The 22,251-nt window shown below is 28.1% G+C and overlaps 1 protein-coding gene across 2 annotated transcripts in view; it reads left to right on the top strand.

Moving 5' to 3' along the window:
* The window catches only part of LOC129985294 (homeobox protein unc-4 homolog), a 168,987-nt gene that overhangs the window by 39,428 nt on the left and 107,308 nt on the right, over window positions 1-22,251 (top strand). Inside the window, exon 2 of one of the 2 annotated variants that reach the window (XM_056095271.1) lies at window positions 216-275. The exons of the other annotated variant lie outside the window; for it this stretch is intronic. Coding sequence (XP_055951246.1) covers window positions 216-275 — 60 coding nt within the window. The remainder of the gene's footprint in view (window positions 1-215; window positions 276-22,251) is intronic. 2 annotated transcript variants of the gene reach the window in all.

Here is a 22,251-nt window from a genome sequence, read left to right as displayed (position 1 = left end):
AAAATAAGCTGAATTAAATGCAACCTAACGACAGACAGCAAGTACAAATTTTCTATTCACTAAGATGCAATTTTCACGCTTCACAGCAGCGAAATTGCCCTGTCTGATAAATATTACCTTGGACCTGACAAGCCCATAAACTGTTCAAGAATACGATATTATTTCGCCTATTAATATTGAATAACTCAGATGTTTCAAATTTTTTCTCCTTTTAGAACTCAGAGGCCAGGATTATTTAGGCAGGATATCTGGGAGAGAAGACCTTTATGCTTTAAGTATGTTTACAAATTAATTTCAATATTTTTTTTAAGGTTTACTAAAGATTAGGTTATAAGAAAGTATTAAGATAAAAACTTTTATGTTTATTATAACTATGTTTAAACATAAGATTGAGAGATTCTTTTCAATGTTAATTTACACAGTAATTATCATGAATGGAATATTTCAGTCAGGTGTTAGATTGTACAATATTTGTTTTGAAAAAATGTATTTTGCTGTGTTGCATGTTATTTATACTTACAAATGATATTAGATTTGTCATTCAGCAAGTCTTAAAATTTACAGAAAAAAACTTTCAAAAATCTTAAAATTTACTTTTTTAAAAATAAATCTTATAAATTTTTTATAATGTTCATTTAATAATTGACTAGCTGAAGAAATTTATGACGGGTATTATCAATTCAAAAATTATTTCTTTAGTAAATATCTACTTAGGGCATTTCATTTGAATCAGCAGTATTTTATTAGTCTATCAGAAAAATAATTATAACAGTAGTCAAATCATAAACTTCTGATCCAATTAATGATCTGGGAACTAAAAAATGATAGCAGAGATTTCTTCTTAATTTAATTTCAACATTCGAATCGCAAAAAGTTTGATGAATTTAATATTTTAAGAGACATTTTTTTAAATGCATTAAATACATTTAAGAATGAGGAGCAAATGATGTAATTCACCAATCTCAGAGTATGAGAATTCACATAAAAGCGATTTGATGCTTCTTCTTGGATTCATTAAATCGTATATATTTTTTTCTTTTCCAGCCCTCGGCATTTTTTTAAATATTAGATAATTTTTTTAATAATTAAATTTTTATTATTCTAATAAATTTAGTCTGTTGAATCAGTCCAATGTTAACTAAGAATTCTTTCCTTTTTGCAAATTTCTACGAAAACAAAGTCAATGTGTCAATTCTATAGTGCAGCTGATCGTCAGAAATTTCCTCAGCATTTTCTCAGCTGTTAAATTAAATCAAGTGTCTGAATTCGTCCAATGAACTTAATCCTGGTTCTTTAATAAATTATAAACAAAATGATTGGTAGATTTAAAAGAAAATATTTCTGTAAGAAAATATAATACAGCCTTTAAAGAAGAAAATCTGAGGAATTTAAATTCCTTAAATTACTACGTTTAAAGAAGAAAACATAAATGCAAAGTGAACTTTTAAAGAAGACATTTCTTATTTTTGAAACTTCCAAATGATAAAGCATATTTTAGTAACGAATCTTTATCTATCATGTAGCTTCTGGAAAACGGGAAAAGTCATCTTTTATGGAGGTGAAAAGATATAATATCATTAAATAAAACGAAACACACAAAGTAATTCTGACTCTTGAAAAATATTCTTTAGTTATGTGAAAAATATGTTATGTTATTTATATTTTAAGTGAGAATCGAAACCAGAGATCGAAATTCATTTCGTTGAAGTTTACACCCTTTTGCCATTCCAAATCTCTAAACACGAATCGCTCCTAACGATCCAACATGCACATAATTCCTCATTTCATAAATCACATCTTCAGATACGTGTAACCGAAATGTAATGTTTCTCCGTCCCTACTAGAATTTCAATGATTCAGATTTCCGTTCGAAGATAGCATTCCACCCAATGTCTAAGCGAAATCACTCACTCGTTCATAATTGGACCGACATGACTTGATTCGGGAACAATTTAGAAAAGCAATAAATAAATGATTAGATTATTTCTATCTTTTTGTCGTCGAATTGAAGGGTTGAAAAATTGTTTTAATCTCCTACGCTTTTGCTGATGCTTTTGCCTAGTGTCAGCTATCGACTCAAGGTCAGAAAGTCGTTGACGTTTAGCTGGCATGAATTGTTTGAAAAGGAAAACGGGCAGCATGATACCACTTAACTAAATTCAACGAGTATAACGGTTATCGCGAGATAGCATTGTAAAGAAATTGGGGATATAGAAAACTTATGATTACCTATCTTGAATCTCACATGCGTAAAATGATTTTTTTTTCTATTTATTATTTGCTTCTTCTGTTATAGATAATTTCTTGTTCCATAATTTACTTCTTTCAGAATGTATATTCTTCCGGCATTGAATGACGGCTTTCTCGATGTTCCAGAACTATCATTCGTGATTATGTCTGCAATAAATCAATTTATGTCTGTTCATCATGTTCGTAAAACGTGATTTTCCAGTGATTCGATATTCAGACAAATCATGCTGTTTTCAATTTAATTAAACAACAGAGGATAGAATATGAAGATATATTTTTCGCATGGATATATTATTGTTGTTCTATCATTTTCTAAATTATACTATCTGTCTTCATTTTATCGTCAAAACAAAGAAGCATTGGAATAGAAACATTTAAAATGTATAACATCTCTAGCATTAAGACAAGTTATTTATATAGAAAATATTCAACCAAACTGTACATGTTATAAAATTTTACTGTTTTTTTTTTTAATAATTAGAGAAATTATTATCATTTACTTCTTATAAAAATTTTTTTTAAATATAATTATTTGAATCTATGATTTTTTTCAATTATAAAATTCCTTTGGTTCTTTGAATCTTATTCGTCCTAATATATTACGTAACTGTAGAGGATTTGTTTTAAAATTTGTACTGAAAAGATGAAATAGTTTATTGTATAATAAAGTCTTCACAGTAATGTTATTTAACATCATTGGTCTCTGCAATAGAAATTTTTTTTCTTGCACTGGCTATTTACTCATGCAAGTTAAAAGTTCGTATTTTAATTATCGTCGTTTAGCAATCTTTCATTTTAAATAAATTTGATGATTTATCACCAGAAAATTCAATAAATTTTAATGAATGAAAAGCTTTAACATAAAAAAGTATTTCCTATACCTCAAAATTAAATTATTCGGATAAAAAAGAAATAGTTAAATCATCAAATTTTTTTAATTATCAGTTACACAATGCAACATGGTGTCGGCTTACATCGATTCAGTTTCTAAATTATTTGATTAGTTTATGATTTATCGACAATTTGGAATGAGAATTTCCAAGTTCATGCCCTTTACATTTTAAATTTAATAGATTACACGTATATCCACTTTCTCAAAGTTTTAGATTAATCTAACTTAAATAATAACTTATCAGTCATGGTGGAAAATCTAATGTTTATTTTCATTCAATCAAAGAAAATAAGAAATTTAAATTTAATGGGATTATATATCTCTACCGGAAAAGCATGCATGGAAATAAGCATCTTTAATGTAAATACATTTTCGTTCAATTATAAAAATGGATAAGCTGTTGCTTATTTTGCTGTTTTCAGCTGTTTCGGTTTTGATTGATAAAATTGAAAACTAAAAACTTTGACTTTACAATATACAATTTTTTTCCCTCAAAATATTTCTTAGAAACATCGCCTTTTAATTAAAATAATTTTAATAAATAAATAGCCTTTTAATTTAATACGAAAACAGAATAAATAAACAAAAATTTTGAACACATTTTTAATTGCTTTATGAATAAGAAAATTTAATCGTTTAAAGTTTTAAAAAAATTACTACGTTCAATTTAAAAAAAACTCTTTTTAATCGCCCAAAATTTTATTAAATCTCATAATTTAAAAAATCAGGATTTTTTTTTCTGATTGTAATTATTTACTGATTATCTGGTGAAAAGCAAATAAAATTTCAATACCACAAAGAAAATGCCTAATTTGAAGCAATTGATCTAAAATTCAATAATTTTGATTAGTTATTTTACATTTTGTATACGAGAAATGCTTTATAATAAAAAAAAAAACACTCTCACTTATATGTTCAACACTAAAAGAATATCCTCTAAAATCTTATTTCCATGGGCTACCATCATTTTTCATAGGCAGAGTGTGCCCAAAGTTGGTGGACAACAATTTGACACCAAAATGTGACGAGTTGGCGATTCAATGAGACATTGGCAAAGAAACTCATCATTATCAAACAAACAAATAAATACAATGATTTTATTCGTCTGTTAGGCATCGCAGGAAATTATCTTAACGACAGCAATGTGTCGTCAAGGCATGTCACGTTCTGTTCAGGTTGGACAACCCGAATTGTCGTAGGGCTACCTCTACTAATGACGTATTGTCCGCGCTATTGTTTGGAGGTAAGAACGTCTTCGAGTTCGGCACCTTTCTTGCATCGTTTATTTTTCCATCATCGGTTTTCAGTTCGCGTGGGATTCGAGGTTGCAGCATTTGGCAATTTAGCCCAATGCAAATTAAATCTAAGAAATTCAAACGTCAAAATAATATTACTATTTTCGTATCTTTGATAAAAATTATTTATTTTTCTATTCCTCTCCCCCCCCCAAGCCTGTTTGTGTTTTTGGTGCAAGAATATTGTTGCCATTATAAAAATTGGATAAAGTGTGCCAAAATAAGGTTAATCATTTATGGGATGGTTGCTTAGAAGCAACCTGTGTTTTTATTGCTCTTAGGGCAGATCCAAATGTTTCACATGGGTATTGCCTTCGTGCACAGATTTCTGGATAATAAATTCACGGGAAGTAATAAAATTAAAACTAATTAATTGTTAATTAAAATAATCTTCTAGGAAAACATAATTATATAAGTTCTATTTATTTAGTAGATATAACCCTCAGAATTTTTTATTATAATTTTCCCCATTTGTTAATTAAAGGATAAAAATTAAAATATAAATTGTGGTTTAGTCAGTCTCTCTGAAGCTGTATAAATTATGAATAAGTTTTATTCGGCTAATATGTATCGAAAGTTATTGCTAAGATCATTATCAAAATTTAATGCGATTCAAATTCTGCGTTGCTATTCTACGTTATTTTCGTAATTATAATGTTTTATTTTAATGTACTGTTATTTTACAAAATTTGCTGCAAAAATTTTTGAAATTTGCTCAATTTATTTGTATAAATAAAAATTTAATTGTGATTAAGTTTGAAAAATATAAGAGAATTTTTTCTCTTATTTTTCTCAGGCCCTTACACGGTTTCGAGGCCCTATTTCTCTGAAGATCTGCCATGTATAAAGGCGTGGTGCCATTAAAATTCAAACATTTTAATAATGGCATAGCAAAGAAATCTGGTCTACTGATTCCAGTGTTCCCTGCCCGCCAGATCATTGTTTAAAATTTCCCAATTCTTTCAATAATTCTCATGTAACATCGAAATGACATTTTAGCCTAACAAAACTAAATTTTAGCAAACAAAATATTTTAAGTTGTCTTTTAATTTTAGATTTTGATTTAAAGTTGTTGCATTTGTTAAGGATTTTCTATTAGTGTAAACAATAAAAATGTAATTTTTTTTTTTTTGCTTGAAATATTATTAAATAAATTTAGACTTTCAAGTCACGTTACGTTTTTAGAATACTAGCAAAAACAGAGAAGGAGAAAGATTACTAAGAATAATTTTGGGGATGATTATTTATTTATTTATTTTTTGTTAATTTAACGATCCGTTCAGTTGTGAATCGTAACATTTTTTAACCAGCTTTCATATTTAATGTCTTGCATTTCAAATATGCACCTGAGGCGTTTTAGTTTAAATCTGAAATTTTCCATTTTTTAATTTTTAATAATATTACCAATATGTATTCTGTCAGCACTTCCGTTCAATTCATCCTGAGAAATATCAAGAATTTTTTGAAGCGATAAAATATAGAGATTCCCGCATAAATTATAATATCTGTAAGAATACTTGAAACGTGACATTCGCAAAAAATTATTATTTTGGAGACGACATATTGTTTTTAAGCAAAATTCTATAACGACAATAAATAAATCTTGTTGACTTAAAAAAGAAATATTACGCTTGCATAATTGTAACACTTCGCTGAACTTTTGATGTAAAGTGGTTCTTAATCATTTAAATATTTGCCAGAAAGAAAATGGTATGACAAATCACTTCAGCTTGTTGATTAAACTAGGGCTGTCAAGCAGCGAAAATTATTTAAAGCATAAATTTATTTAAATTCGTGGTACGTGAAAATATTTAAAGGATTCTATGCAAGGTATTTTCTAACTCATCCTAAATTCTTAGGGATAAAACAAAATCATTCAACCATTGTTAAAATGCTATTACCATGCTTATAATCAGTTGATTGAAAAATGCAGTGACGATATATATGGTTATGCATTGCTGATTCAATCGTAAAAATAACTTATCACATTCATAAAAAATTATTTGTCCTAATTTTGTTGGTTAAAATAAACTTCAAACTGTTACGGTTTGTGTCCCCATTTGGTTAAATTTCTCATTAAAACACATTAACATGTGTTTGTTTAGCTCGATGAAATAAATTTAAAGAAAATGTTATCTCAATGATTTGTTCTCTTAATCCCGCAATGTAATGAATAAAAAACACTTTAATTAAATTATTTGCATGCCAATTGTTATTTTCTTTTATAATTAGTAACGCTACGAAGTAATTCAAGCCAATAATAATGCCTGACTTAACAGAATAGTTTCTTCAGATGAGATCTTCTTATTGAAAATTGTTTTCTGATTTTAATATTTGAAAATTAATAAAAGTCGCAACAACAATCAGAAAACAGAGTAATAAAGAAACGATTCCATGCTTATAAAAAGTTTGAGTTACAATATATTTCTATTTGATCATAATTTTTGGAGGAATTTAAAAGCAAATTTTGGTTACTTTTCATATTTTACGAATTCCTCCCATTTTAATTGGTATAAATTAAATGTTTTTTCAATTATCAAATTTTTAAAGAACATTCATATTTCATAGCAATCGATGATCTTAATTTTTTAATGTCAAAACAGCAAATGGATATTTTTATTAAAGACTTTATAATATTTTTAAATATTTATGTTAATAAAAGTAAAAACAGATTTTCTTTATTTATAGAATATTTCTTATTAACAAATATTTATTTCATTCTAGATTCTTTCTTTTTACCAAATATTTATTTCATTATATATTCTTTCTTTTTACCAAATATTTATTTCATTATATATTCTTTCTTTTTACCAAATATTTATTTCATTATATATTCTTTCTTTTTAACAAATATTTATTTATAGATTCTTTCTTATTTACAAATAATCAATTTTATTAAAAAAATCTCAATTAAAAAAGAGTAGACGCATATTTCGAAGTAATTATTTCCTTATCTGTACTTCTATGCTTATAATAAAAGAATAACAGTTACACTGTATTGTGCTCTAATGGTTGGTATATAACGGATGGCCTTTTACAAATTTAAAATGTATTTCAAGTATATAAAATAAGTCATTTTTTGCAGCAGAATATTTTGTTAATGTAATGTAATGGGGGGGGATCTTTGTCAAAGAATTAAATAAAAGAAAAGGGAGCAAAATTTGAAGTACACAGCATAAATTTACTGGAGTAGAAATTCACAAAAGATTCTCCCGAATGACAAGATGCGGTGCGCATATAATTAACAATGACAAATCCTCTGGACACTCACGCGAAGTATTTCCAAGATTTCTAGTTGATATTGAATCTTACTTGCCATTATCATGTTATCAACGACTTGTAATGTTTTTATGCATGCAATTCGAATTTTTTAATGTAAAACTGTTCTATACAAATTATCTGCTCTATCCTTTATTTTTCTATTAAATTTGCTGACAAAAAAGCATTTTGATCAATCTCTCTGTTCCATTTCTGGCCTATTATATTTTATTTCAGAGCATGAATTCTCTATGCATATTTATCAGTAGACTTCTCTTCGTATTTACTCTCATAAAGATTGTGAACGATTTTTCGAGATACAGTATATGAAATTTCATTTCGCTATATATATATATATATATATATATATATATATATATATTGTACTGTCCTTTTAAATTTTTCAATAACTATTTGTCTCAAATAAGAACAATATGAAGAAAAAGGTATCGAGTAGTATAAGAGCCAATATAATTTAGATGTTCTGGAATTAGAAATATGAATCATTTTATTCCTATAATATGTATTTACTTTCTACCTCATATAAAAAATTTCATTCAACTACAACAGCATTTCTCATGTATGTCATGTAAAATTATTTAAATGTGTTAATTACCTTAGATGGGCGTTTATTTACGATTTGTACCCTTTTGTGGGATGGTGCACACACATCGCGACTTTTGCGAGTATTTTTGAGAAAAGAAAATTTCGATTTGAACTGAATCTTTTTCTTAGTGCCCAGTTTGGCGCGATTGGCGATTGCTCTTTTAGGCGGCTTTTTCTATCGTTTTCCTCCACCCTTCGATTTTGATTAGAAGTTTCGATTAGAGCCATTATTACGAACGAAACAAGAAAAACTACAACTCTATACATACAAGAAACACGAAGTTGTTTCGCCATGCTTGGTTACATATAGAAAGGGTTAGTAAAGACGATCAACAATTTACTTCGCTGTTGTAAAGAAGAAACTTCCACGTGAGTTGAATTATTTTCTACAGATTCCAAATCTCTCGGAGATCTGATATTAATGATAGATGGAAAATTAGACTCGTCGCGAAGTTTTCAGTTGTTTCGCCATCTTTTTTTTTTTTTTTTTTTTTTTTCCAAATAAGTATAATATTGGAAAAGAGACAAATATCTGTCACCTTTAAACAGATTAGTTATTGAAATTGTTAACTACTAATTTCTTAAAAGAAATGAAATTTAGTTTAAGGAATGGTCTCTTTGATAATCAAAAATATCTAAAATATTGTAACGTGCAATCATTAAAAATATATTTTAAATCAACGCGAGTTGCTTTAATCTGATGGAAGGATCTTCGCTTCGAGATTTGTGATTCCCAGTTTAAAATCTGTTTAAACCATCAGATATGCGAGCCTAGTTCACATAAAATTTGAAAATCACACACCGGCGCGGGATTTAAGTTTGAGTGAAGAGGATTGCAAACACAGGTTTCATTCTTTGTCTCTCGGTATGATATCCAGGTCTGTCTAAAAATAGTAGTTGTGTTGCTGCAAAATGGAAATTATTATTAAGTCGATCTTTAAGTCAGCGTTGTCTTATCTATGTGGCATGAATTCTTAACTTGGCGAGGAAAATAGAAAGAGAAAAAAAATGATAGGCGAAAAAGTAATTAATGGGTAAAAAAAAGGGGGGGGGGGGGAGAAAACGCTAAAAATACAGAAGATATTTCATATCCTGAAATAGAAAAAAAAAATGTATTCGAAGGGTGGACAAAATTTGAGAAAGTTAATTGAAAAGTAGGCTTGATATAACTGACTTAGAAATTTTTTTAGCTTGCTTATGTTTTATGGCACAAAAGCCATCTTTGGCTAAACTGCGCCACATTCATGAAATTAAAATATTTGTATCAGTTTATAATAAAATCAAAACATTGGAATGTCTACAAAACCCAAATATTTAAAAGCGTAAAAATGTGAATAATGAAAAAAGTGCAGCAGTGATGTAAGGTGCAGTACTAAAAAGCTCGGCTAATGTTTATATAGGATTATAAAAACCAATATTTAAAAAAAAAAAAACTAAAAAGATTAACAAGCGGAGTTTTGGAAAGCAACTTATCCAAATCAGAGTGAGACTTCTGAAAGAATGTAAGACACTGTAAAGAAATCTGTGGACATTTTAGGACAAGAATGTGTAAAACAGACATGGAACTGTTACAAATTGAGCAAAAGGCTCAATCAACTTGTTGTTGGCTCCCCCATCAACAGATGTCGGTGTAGAAAGAGGTTTTCAAATGCTACAGATTTGATATCTATTACTTCAAATGAAAGAAAACTTTAAAGTAATTGGTAATTATATATTATTTTAAAATATTAAAGCACTGAAATCAGTATTTTCAGATAAAATAAATATTTTGTTCTCAGCTAGGAAATGAATACACCGACAACAACAACAGCAACAAAAATACCTCTGTTTGACATTTGGTTTCTATTCCTTACATTCAGATTTATCTTACGAATTTCAATTTGTCTGAAATATCATACATATACCTCTATCAAGACTAATTCATTCAATTTCCATCAAGAATAGAATAAAACTTTTATTTTTTATTTTGTAGATTTAAAAAGCTGAAGTCGAAATTTCTTGTTAAAAATATAGAATGTAATAGTTACTCATTTATACAGCTACTACATTTATATCTTGAATCGTATTCAGCAATCCTGTTTTTCAATACTATATATCTGATCACAGGTATATATCTATATATGTAACTATGTAATACTATTCTCTGTTCAAAAACTTAAAATAAATGCCATTAAATAAACTGATTCAGCTACTAACTCTGATAAAGGATTTAAATTTTGCTGACGCATCAATTAAATGAATTAGTTTTATACGAATTATTAGTCTGTAAAATTTTTGCTAAAAATTAAATTGCAATAGACATGATTCAGCAGATTAAAATATTAGTTAAAATGATGTTGCAGAAAAGTAATTGAAATGTATAAAAATAGCTATGTTTCTTTAATGAATCTAAAAGTATCCAGTTGTTACGGCTTATAGTTGCTATATATGCATATTGGAAAGTAAAATTTCGATGGAGGGGGGCTTGGAAAGTGCATAGACTTTCCGGTATTTTATCCTCTGCTTCTAGTTGTTAAGATAGAGGTTAGTAGCATAACAGTTAAATTAAGCCTAAGATTAAAAATGTTTAAAATTATTCCTAAATTTCATGTACAAACACTAGATCTTGATACGAATTTTAACCAAAATGTGATAAAAGAATCAACTTGACACTCCTGATAAGAAAAATATTATTATTTTCTAATATCTCAATATTTTAAATTTTAATCTGATTTGTTTCGATTTTAATATGCCATTTTGAGTTATTCAAACCCTACAAAGGTTAGATAATATCATTAAAAATCCTTTTTAAGCTATGTTTGACGCTTGAATCCACTCTCTATACATCCACTTTACATCAGCATTAAAGTATTTGACAGTCAAATAAGGTGTGCATGTATTCGGTATACATTCTGAAATAGGTGTACATGTATTTGCTATGCATTCTGAAATAGGTGTGCATGCATTTTGTGGAATTTAGTCTTTGGAATTTAATTTTTAGTCTGTGGAATTTAACTTTTTGTACGATCTTTAATTCTGGCGTTAAGATGCAGAATACCATATACTCTAATTGTGTTTCTATCGATGATGGGAAGATATCGATGCATCAATGACTGATAAAGCTGAGAAAGTTGTAACATCTTGATTCTACTTTGGGTTTTAAATTTTGGAGATTTAGATGCCAGAATAACTAATATCCGTCTCCAGCAATCGCTGCCCAGATGGGGATTAAAATCGGTCAAACTTTAATAGACAACCTTTTTTATACTTTAATGATATTAATGCAAAGTCATTCAAAATTAATGTATCTAAAGAGCTTTAAGATAGTACTAGTGTATTATTATTATACAATATTAATAATTGTATAAAAATTTTGTAAACAAATTATTTAAAAATTAAATTAGTCTTTTATTGCGTAAATATACATTTTTTTATTTTATACAAATTATGTACATTCAGACTGGCATTTAATTAAAAATCAAATGTATTTAGTCGTCGTCCGATGTGCAGATTGTTCTTGAGAATTAAGTACTGAGTTATGAACCAAATTAAATTCGTAAAATTTCTTTTCATTAGTGCTATAAGTTTTTCAATGTTGTTAATGAAAATGGAATGACTTCCATAAATTCTTCACCATCAACAGATAATTTATCTTTTATAAATTCGTCAACAGTAGATAATTTCAATATCATAATACCACATCACAGCGCATATGCTGTCTCTATGGGATTAAAAACTGGATTCAAACAATTAAACTATAATTGAAACTGACTGTACAACCGATGTTTTTCATACTTTGCCTTATAATAAACGAAAAACATTATTATTACAATGGTTGCGAGTGAATCGTGATCGTGATGAAAGGACATATAAGAACGCTTTTGTAATCTATAGAATTTTGCATTTAGTTCCGAAGAATAATGAAGAAAATACAGCATACACTTTGAATTTATGCATTTTTTATCTAAACTATACTCTAAATGTTTAGTAAAGAAACAAGGCTATGAGCCATAGTTTGTTCATTTAGTTAGTTAATTTTATTGTTCTAAGTCTATAAATACATGCTCATACTAATAGATAGTCAATCCTTTGAGGGATTTTGACAAAAATTTGACAGATCTACACATCTGGTGGCACAGCCCAACATCATCCGTCTAACTTGTTAAGATGTTGAATTATCGCATTCGCTTATATACAGACAGACAGATCGACTTTTTTTTATCAATAGCATCGAAAGTTGTAGATGTCTACAATCTAGATGTGATGACCAACAACCTTCTAGATTGTTGAATTTTTATTATGTTTATGGGAAGATTCAAAAAGTGGCTTTATCATGTCAGCTGAGTCATGTCTAAAATGGAAAAATTCATAAAGATTCACTGGTCGATTTTTTTTTTGACGATTATAATACTTCCTCTTTCTATATTTTGCATTAGGGAAAATTGAAAAGCATTGAAATCAAATCATAATAAAACAAATCTTTTTCAATCATTATTTGGAGAGTAATATTCACTTTGCATTCATAAATGGCTTTTGCAAGTTTTGCTAATGAAGCAAAAAAGCATCGATAACTCTACATAATATTTAATCATAGGAATGGTTACAATTGATGTCTGATTAAAATTCGCATACTAATATTCATTTTGTTTTGAGGCAATAATGATATATATTAGTTCTTACAATTTGACATTCATAACATGTGTAACACATATAATCAGAAGTATAAAATTTTAATCATACCAAAATTATAACATGCAAACGCCCTATTTCAAGTCATCAGGAAGTTCAATCTCATCTTTTTTAATTATGCGTATTGGTTTCGAATGCTCGTCATCCGTTTCTTAAAGTAGAAACAATGCAAAGTAACGTTGAAAAGTAAGCAGCCTGTATAATCATAAAAAAACGTGTCTGAGAAAATTATGAAGGCATCAACGACTTCTGAATATAAATGAAGTTATTTCAATTTTCTTGCGTGTCATAACTATTGTCGGATATATTTTTTGAATTGGTTTGCCTGAAATATACAATGTAAAATCTTACAAGACCAATCCTCATCATTATTTCAATTGTCTCAACCGATTCGAGAACCAAGCCCTAGAATGCATTGGAGTAGAAAATTTGTGCGCGGGTCATATTTATCTTATTTACAATCTGTTGTAATAAAATATATTTATGAATGTTAACTGTTCATTTGTTATAGAGGTAATAAGGCACATCCCTTTTTAAAGGAGTTTTGTTCATTTATAACTTCAAAGTTAATAACACAACTTCCATGAAAACAAAATGCAAAATTTTGAGCGAATTGATTAGGAAAAAAGTAAGAAAATTCAAATTTTCCGAAACATTTTAGCAGGACTATGTTCTAGGTTTCATTCATCCATTTTTAGTTTATTTGTAGAATTTAAGCTTACTTATACAGCAGTTGTATCGAGCAAATCAAAAATATAATTATTATCATTCTAACCCGAAAATATATAAAGTTGATAATTTAAAAAAAAAGCGAAAAACATTATTGTAAAATATACTTAAGAATATTTATAAAAAATGTATAAAAATTAGAAAAAAATGTATAACTGAAAACTTTTGGTTTGTTTTATTTTTAAGTGATATAAAAATTGTTTAAGTCCGACAGTTATTGAAGATAAATGTTACAAATTTGATTAATTTTGATTTAAATTTTCGTACACCCTTTTCGTAGTAGATTGCGTCTAGTTATGCATGTGGCATGATGCTATTGAAAGATAGTATCCAGCTTCTAAATATTATCATATTAAAATTTGAAATCTGAAATTTTATGTAATGAAAACTATAGATTCATCAGAAATTACTAATTATTTGTCCAAAAAATTTATAGGTTGGTAAATTCATAGGTTCAATAAATTTATAGGTTGGTTTAAATTAATTATATGTAATTTTATAGTGTATAATTAAATCCAATTGGAGGAACATCTGCGATGTAGGAATGAGGAAGTGTTGTACAAGTAAGCAGGATTTCGCTTCCTCAGTGGGTATAATAATGGTATAGAGTTCGCTTGCCTTCGTATTGATGTTGGGTCGTAGTCTAGTCCTAGGTCGGTAATGGACGTATTGACTATATCGTAATGAAAGGAATTTTATGTTCACTCAGTTCCTACCTATGGCATAGTAGGTGCCTGATAATTCAGTTTCCCTTAATGCCTAAACAAGGCGGGCATGGCTCCATTTGTTTAGTGTAGTTATATTACCGTCCCGTTTTAAAGCAACGCTGGGACTATTTTAGGACGGACCTCGTAATTTTGAACCGCGGTCAGATGACGAGGAAGGCACCTGAGCTACCACCTCACTCTCCACACCACTCACCATCAGTTTGGCCCGGACGGTTTTAACATGTACCAAATTCGCTTAAAGGAATACGTGTACCAGGCTCTTCGGTGGAATTGGGTCGGTCGAACCCGAAACCCTCCGATTCCAAGGACAAGACCTTACCACCAGGCCATTGCGGTCTCATTACAAATAAAACTAACTAAATTCATCGAGTTTTATCTTTGTAAAACATATGAAAATCTTTTTATTGACTATTTTGGACATGAAATTTATCAATTAGTACAAAAGAAAAACAAACGAGATTAAATTAATACACTTAAAAGATTTAATATTTTGCTAAACTTCTGAAACTGCATTTAAAGAATATTTGCATTTGAAAAATATTTTAAAATATTGGATTATTTAAATTTCAGAAAGTTTCTGTGTTTGTTACAACTTAATGGGAAAATATGAAATCTAAATCATATAATAGAAATGAACGTGCAAAAATACTTTGGTCATCAATGATGAAATTTTAGTTACGAAGCATCAATATTAAAGAAAAAAGAAGAAAAAGCTAAAAATAACTTCTCAGTTTTGTTTGAAAAGGAATCAATTTGTCGCCTTAAAGAATAAAACAATTCAATAAGAAATACGAAATTTAAATTATTAATTACATTTATAAATACTAATGTCATCAATGACAAAAATTTGAATACAAAACGTCAATAAAAAAATAGACATTGGTAACTATATAATTTTGTTTGGAAAATAAACAGCTCGTTTCTTTAAACTGAACAAATTTCGGAGACAAAAACACCAATGATTAAATTTAGTTTTATTTTAGAGAAAAATAAGATTTTAAGACGATTTAAAAGCTTTTAAATAGAGAAATAGCATGAAATGTTAGTGTTGCATTCAGAAATACATGTTGCCTTACTTCTTAGAATAAGAGAATATAAATTTTGCATTTGCAGTATTGGATAATGCACATTGTTTTTTAACATAATTATTTATAAATGTTTTGACAAAGCAAACAAATATTTTTTTTCTGCTTATCGTAAATAACTGAGCCATAAAGAAAAAAAAATATATATTCATTTATATAAATATAGTAGATAATAACAGAATATATTTGATAGATAATTTTTTTTGTAGTTCAATACAATCAAGGGATTATTTTACTGGTAGAAATCAAATGAGTTCTTTTCAAAGAGCTGTAACATTTAAACTCGTTTCATTTGCTCACATTGTGTCTTTTTCAGTGATTACTTTTGAATACTCAGTTTGAGAAATGTGGGAAGTCTATTTCATTATAACCAATTACGTATCATTTAGCTACTCAACCAACGATTATCTTTTCAAAATGGAAGTAGCTTGTCTGATGAACGTTAGGAAGGAATAAAGAAAAAAATAGATAAAAAAAAGTCTATGAATACAATTGTAAATTTATCTATCCTACTGGCATGCTCGATTTAATTGATGCTATTAAACGTCATTAATTATAATATTGTTTGCGATCCTATCTGAGAGAATTATTTTAGTCATATTTGATTAGCGCTGTTCCCAAGTACGGGTGTTGAGTCATATCTCCAGGATGACTATTAAAACTGGTTTACTCTGAAGACACGTGCCCAACATTCCAATCAAAGGATTCAGTATGGTGTGCGCTGAAGTTATCATTGTGTTATCACTCTATTAGCAACTGTGTGGGATTGTTTACGGGAATCATAGATAGTCGTGTAAAAAGGGTGTGTGAAAGGAAATAATGATGACAGTAGGAAGAAAAAATATTTTTAACGTTTATTTCTAAAAAATGTGAGATTTTTATTTTTTTGTGAATTACGAACAAGTTCAGGACAATTTATCAAAAAAGAAAATTATTTATAATTCATTCAATTTTTGTGATTATCTATTATATAATATACATGAAATAGAACTTTTTAATGAAATATAGTACAAAAATTCATTTAAATTAACAGATATTTTATTGGATATACAGACTAGATATGAACGCGGTATATCATTCTATATTTAATGCACGGCGAAATGATGCTATTTAAAAACATTTTTTTAATCAAAATTTTAGAATACAAAAAATTAGTGTCTACAATTTTAAATAATTTTAGAAGATAAAATATTTTAACAAATTATATCATTTTTTGGCTGATAACGAGAATTCTCATTAATATTGGAAGAAATACATCTTGAAATAGAATAAATTTTTGAAGACATTTTAGCTAACGAAAACGTTTTTTAAATAGTGTATACCCAATGAGTACTTTTATGGTCTTTCCGTATGTTGTTTTAAACTTCTTTATGCGATCCCATTTATTTAATCTGACAACTAATGATGGTATCAGTTCTGTCTGGATGCTAATTTTATTTCTGCAATTCAAACGAAGATACTTTTAACCATTCATTCGACTGTTTCTTACAATTGTCTTCGATCAACCCTTGATAACCAAGAACTGATCTTGAAAATCAAATTGTCGGTTCATTCATACATTCCTGATATTATAGAAGTTGATAGTCATCGGACTATTAAATTAATGCAATATTTAGATTCATAACTATGATATTTAAGGATAACCTTTTTAAATTCTCTTATAAAGATATTCTGAATATGGGGTTCATATTTTCCAAATATGACCCTAAACATTCCTTTTATTATATATTCAAAGATAATATTTAGTAAGAAGAAATTATTTCCTGTATTTTTTTTATTTGAAATCATAATTCGTCACTTCCACCAAAATTTTTGTTGCCACAATTACAGGTGAAGAGAAATAATTTGATAACGACTCATATTTTCACCAAAGATGTTACATTCTCTAAAATATACTATGATTTATCTGCAAATATCATAGTTGTGAATCCAAATGACATTTCCTGTTTTTTTTTTTTTTTCATATAACGAAAGAATAACATGTGAATAAGGTTAACATCAATGGCAGTTTTGAAAACTTTAGAAACCTTCAAATGTTAGTGTTTTAGATTTATCTCGGAGATCCTAAATTAAAGGCTAAAAACTAATAAATATTGTACATACACACACACACACACATACGCACATACACAAAACAAATTGCTCCCAATTTTTTGAGAATTAAAAACAAAAATCTCAACTTTAAAAGATCGCTTCTTTGGCAAAACGAACCTATTGTAAGTAAGCCTAACGGTTTGGGGAAATGTTAGTGTCTTAATATTATATATAGATTTTTCTCGGAGATCCCAGATTAAAGATTAAAAATAAATAAATTCTGTACACAAGAAAAACTGCTCCCTACTTTTTGAGAAGTAAAGAAAAAAAAAAATCTCGATACTAAAAGATAATTTCATTGCACAAAACGAAGCTGTTGCAAGTATATCTAACGGTTTGATGGTTGCGAATTCAAATTATCCACACATTAGCGAATCCTTTGGATCCTCATTTCGACTTCCTTCTTATAATCGCGGACGCTCATCAAATTCCCACATTTTTGCTTCATTGCAGACGCCTCGACCTCACAGAAAAAGAAACCCAGCTGCTGAGGAAGACGGCGAAATTCAATTCGCCTCACGTAGCAAAGGCGACGATTTCGTCCTTTATAATAATACGGTAGGAAACAATGTGGTCGTCTTTTCTATGCATTGGCAAATACACATTTAGCTCAGCACGTAGCAATAGTGCTTCCTAACCATTGTTGCACTGCTTGTTATTGCGACACATTATAATGCGGGATGACTATTCCTATATGATTATTAGGTTCCTCCTTTTGATGGGGACTTGATGAAATTCAGAGGGAGGATTTTGATAGCGTGAATCAAAGCATTTTGACCAGGAAATGCAAACAGATTCCGTGCAAAGCAATTGTAGAACTGAATGGTATGCTTTCCCAAAACGTTATTGTTAGAAGCACTTATATTGCAGTCTCATAACCACTGGCAATTATGCTTATAAGTTTCTAATTTAGCTCGTCCGAATTCGATAATTTTTAACTCAGCAGTTTCAAATTTTTAAATACTATGTTATATTGGTTTCTCGTACCTCATTATTAACCTTCATTTCCATATCTGAATTATGTTATATCTTCAGAAATGAAGGAAACAACAATGAGTAGTTAGGAATACAAAAAGAATCGTTTTCCTAACTTATAAGGAAAACGATAATTTTTTCGATTTTCTCCCAATTATTATGTATCATACGCAGTTTTAATTTGATCTTAGTTTAATATAAGACTAAAAAGAATTTAAAACTAAAGCTTATTACCTTGCAAATTTATGAATGCTCGACGAAGATAATTTCTGTGCAGCCGTAATAAGATGCAAAACCTGTTTTTTATTCAGTTTAAACCAGAGTAGAGTTTAAATTTTTGTTATTTATATCAATAAAAACTGTAAGTAATTCTCAATAATCTTGATAATGAAAAAGTACAAATGATTTTGAACGAAAAATTTTATCTGCTGTAAGTATAATATTTTTTTAACAACAAATATAACATCTATTTTGTTACTTAATATTCATTCCCTGATTTTAATTCCTCAGTGTCAATAAATATAGAACCTATGATAAAAATAAACAATTACATATTTCGTAATGAACTCTAAAGGGCACTCCTGGAGCTTCGATTTTAAATCTTAATTGTTAGAAAATAAATACTTATTTTATATTGGCTATTGCTTTATTTTTTTCTCTCCAAATTTTTCTTGAATCAAGAAATGAAAATCCTTTGAATTTGTTTCACTTGTGTGCAACTAATGTGATAGCAAAAATATTAAATATTAATAACCAAGCATTCATGTCATTCATATTCAAACGCAACCAGCTTTTTCCTTCATAAATTAGACTGTTTCCATTTCGCAGGTTTTAAAGCTTAGTATATAAAAAATAACATAAAAAGCAAATTGTATTTGAAAAGGCAGAAAAATATATAATTTATTCTCAAACAGCTTATAATTAATCGTGAATAAACCTTTTTCTTATTTATTTAGAACACAATTTTTTTTTTTATTACAACAGTCACTATTTAAAATAACAATAGACATTCAAACAGCTAATTTAATGCTTATCCTGTTATGCCGAAAGCAAAGAAAGGATTTCGGAAATGTTAATATACTGCCCATTTGTGCGCATTGTTATCATTAATACCCTCTCTATAAAAGATGAATGTTTCTTTAAACATCCTTTGAATGTTTCTTTAAACATCCTTTTACGTATGGAGTTTACTAACTGTAACCGTCATTAAAGAGAACAATATTTAAAAGCACAAAACAATAATATATATATTTGTTCCATTTCCTTATCTGAAAAAATAATACGAAATAAAGTGAATATATTCAACTTTTATACAACCACCGGAAAAATATAATGAGACCAACACCATATTGTTACACCTGGATGTTCCACCCGAAAAACATCATACGCATTAGAATCAATGCGTTGTAAACCGTAACAGGGATATTATGTTCATATGAAACAATGTATAAATTACTGGAAATGAAAAAGAATCTCTCATTATTATATTCCAGTCTTTCAGAAATCCGAATTTTACGGTCGGTGAGGCGCGTTCCATCATGGATTTAGTTTCCCTCCTTTTACTAATAGATCCTCCCATATGCTATTTTTTATACGCTTATGTAACCTTGTTGTAACTCTCATCTAGATAATGATTCAAACATCATCATTATGGTAGTAAAACGACAGAAATCTCGTTAAAAGACAAGCAAATACGCATGGCAAGGGGGACAGAAACGACCAACGGGTGGTAGCATTGTGCTTTGATATAATGATGCACGCTGGGATAAGCATAGCTCTCGGTGAGTTAGATGTAATTTAGAATGTGGGTGGTCAGATATTGTGAATAAGGACCAATCAGCGTAGATTTCTAGTACGATGGTCTTTAATTGTTCGTTTTGTGACTACTTAAAAAAAATTCATTAACATAAAACTCAAATGATTTTATACACTGCGTGAAATTATTTCATGTATTATCTCAATGATATAGGAATTCTCAAAGTTAAAAAGATACGAATCACTTCTAAAGTCCTGGTGGACACCAAAATATTTTTTATTTAAATAAGTTAAATAATTTTAATAAAAAAAAAAAAATGCAATTACAACCGAATGGTTTTCTTTCTCCAGATAAATATCTGAATTAAGTTAAAGATAAAGTTAAAAATAAATAAATAAATAAGCTAATGAGATAAAATAAAATTACAATTCCAGAGAAAATGAAAATTTCTGCACACTTATATCAAGGAATTTTTTCAATTTCTTCAATCGCTATACTTTTACCTTTTGTCCAGACATTTGTCCAACATATCCACATCCTTGGCTTCAAGCATTATGAATTGGTTATCAATGCTGTTAACTTGTTACTTAAGAGGGTATGAACAGTATATCCAAAACAGATCCATAACGTATGTAGAAAACAAGTTATACACTTTTTGTTTTTCAAAAAAGATTGAAATGATGATGTGGATATAAATTGTTCTGTTTTCTGCAGTTAAAGAATTTTATTCTTGATTTGTTTTAAACATTGGATTATTGATATTGTCATATTAGGCTTAACAGGCTTAGGCTTAAAGTTTGATAAATTATATAACAACTAATTGCTTAATTTTACATTATTCTATTATGCATACATGTTTAAATAGGCCCATTAAAACAACCATTTGCGATTAATATAGAATAAATAATAAATAAACTAAAACAGGATAAATAATATAATGACACCTTATGTTTATCAAAAAATATTTTCTTCCTTTTTCGAAAGTTTCCGAAAGAAAAAATAAGTTGCATTGTTTTGGTACTGTTTGAAAAAATTCTTTAATGGTATATTTCTACTAAAAGCAATTTTTTCATGTCAGTATATAAAGGATAGAAAATATTTGTTGAATAATAGAAGAAAGAATAAGTTTATATTTTTTTAAATTCATTAAAAGGAATTTGTTCATAACTCCAATTAGAAATACTTGCAAATAATTTATTTAAAGAACATTATTTTTAAAATAATAAAAGACGAGGTTACATATGTATGCTTAAATGAAACTGCGGAATATAATTTGACTTGTAATTAAAGAATGAATAAAGATCATATCATGCGTGAAATGCATATTATATTCTAAAAACATATATATTCAATAAATTTAAAGAAGAATTTTACTTACTGAAGATAAAATATCCATTCAAAATTATTGACTTGAATATAAATCCTTTCAATGCTTTTTTTTGTTGTTGTTATTTATTTGTTTAAAATAACTTTGCAATAATTTCATTGGAAAAAAAATCTAACTAATGCAAAAAAAGAGAAATGTGAAGAAGAAAAAATTATATTTATATCTAATCTTGATTAATTGAATCGATATGAATGATATCGATATTGAGAAATGCAATGTTTTAAAATGAAATTATAAATAATAAATACGACAATAAATTTATCGTTTGCTTATTATTCTCCTTAATCACATATTATATTTACATTATTTTTATTATTTTTATTTCATTTAGCCAAACGATTTTTGATGCTATAAGATTTTTTTTGACTTGAAAATTAGCTTTTCTTCTTTTCAATATTGGAATCCTAAATGCAAGTTAATGGCATCACATGTTTTTAGAATAACTTTGAAAAATGAAGAGGAAATACTGTATTAAATTCATGATTGAATCATTTTTTTCTATAAAGAAGTAAGTAAAGCTTTTAATTG

Source organism: Argiope bruennichi, chromosome 9 (assembly GCF_947563725.1).
Source record: "Argiope bruennichi chromosome 9, qqArgBrue1.1, whole genome shotgun sequence".
NCBI classification, from domain to species: domain Eukaryota; kingdom Metazoa; phylum Arthropoda; class Arachnida; order Araneae; family Araneidae; genus Argiope; species Argiope bruennichi.
Note: the sequence above shows the minus strand (reverse complement) of the source record. Positions and strands in the feature narration are given on the sequence as shown.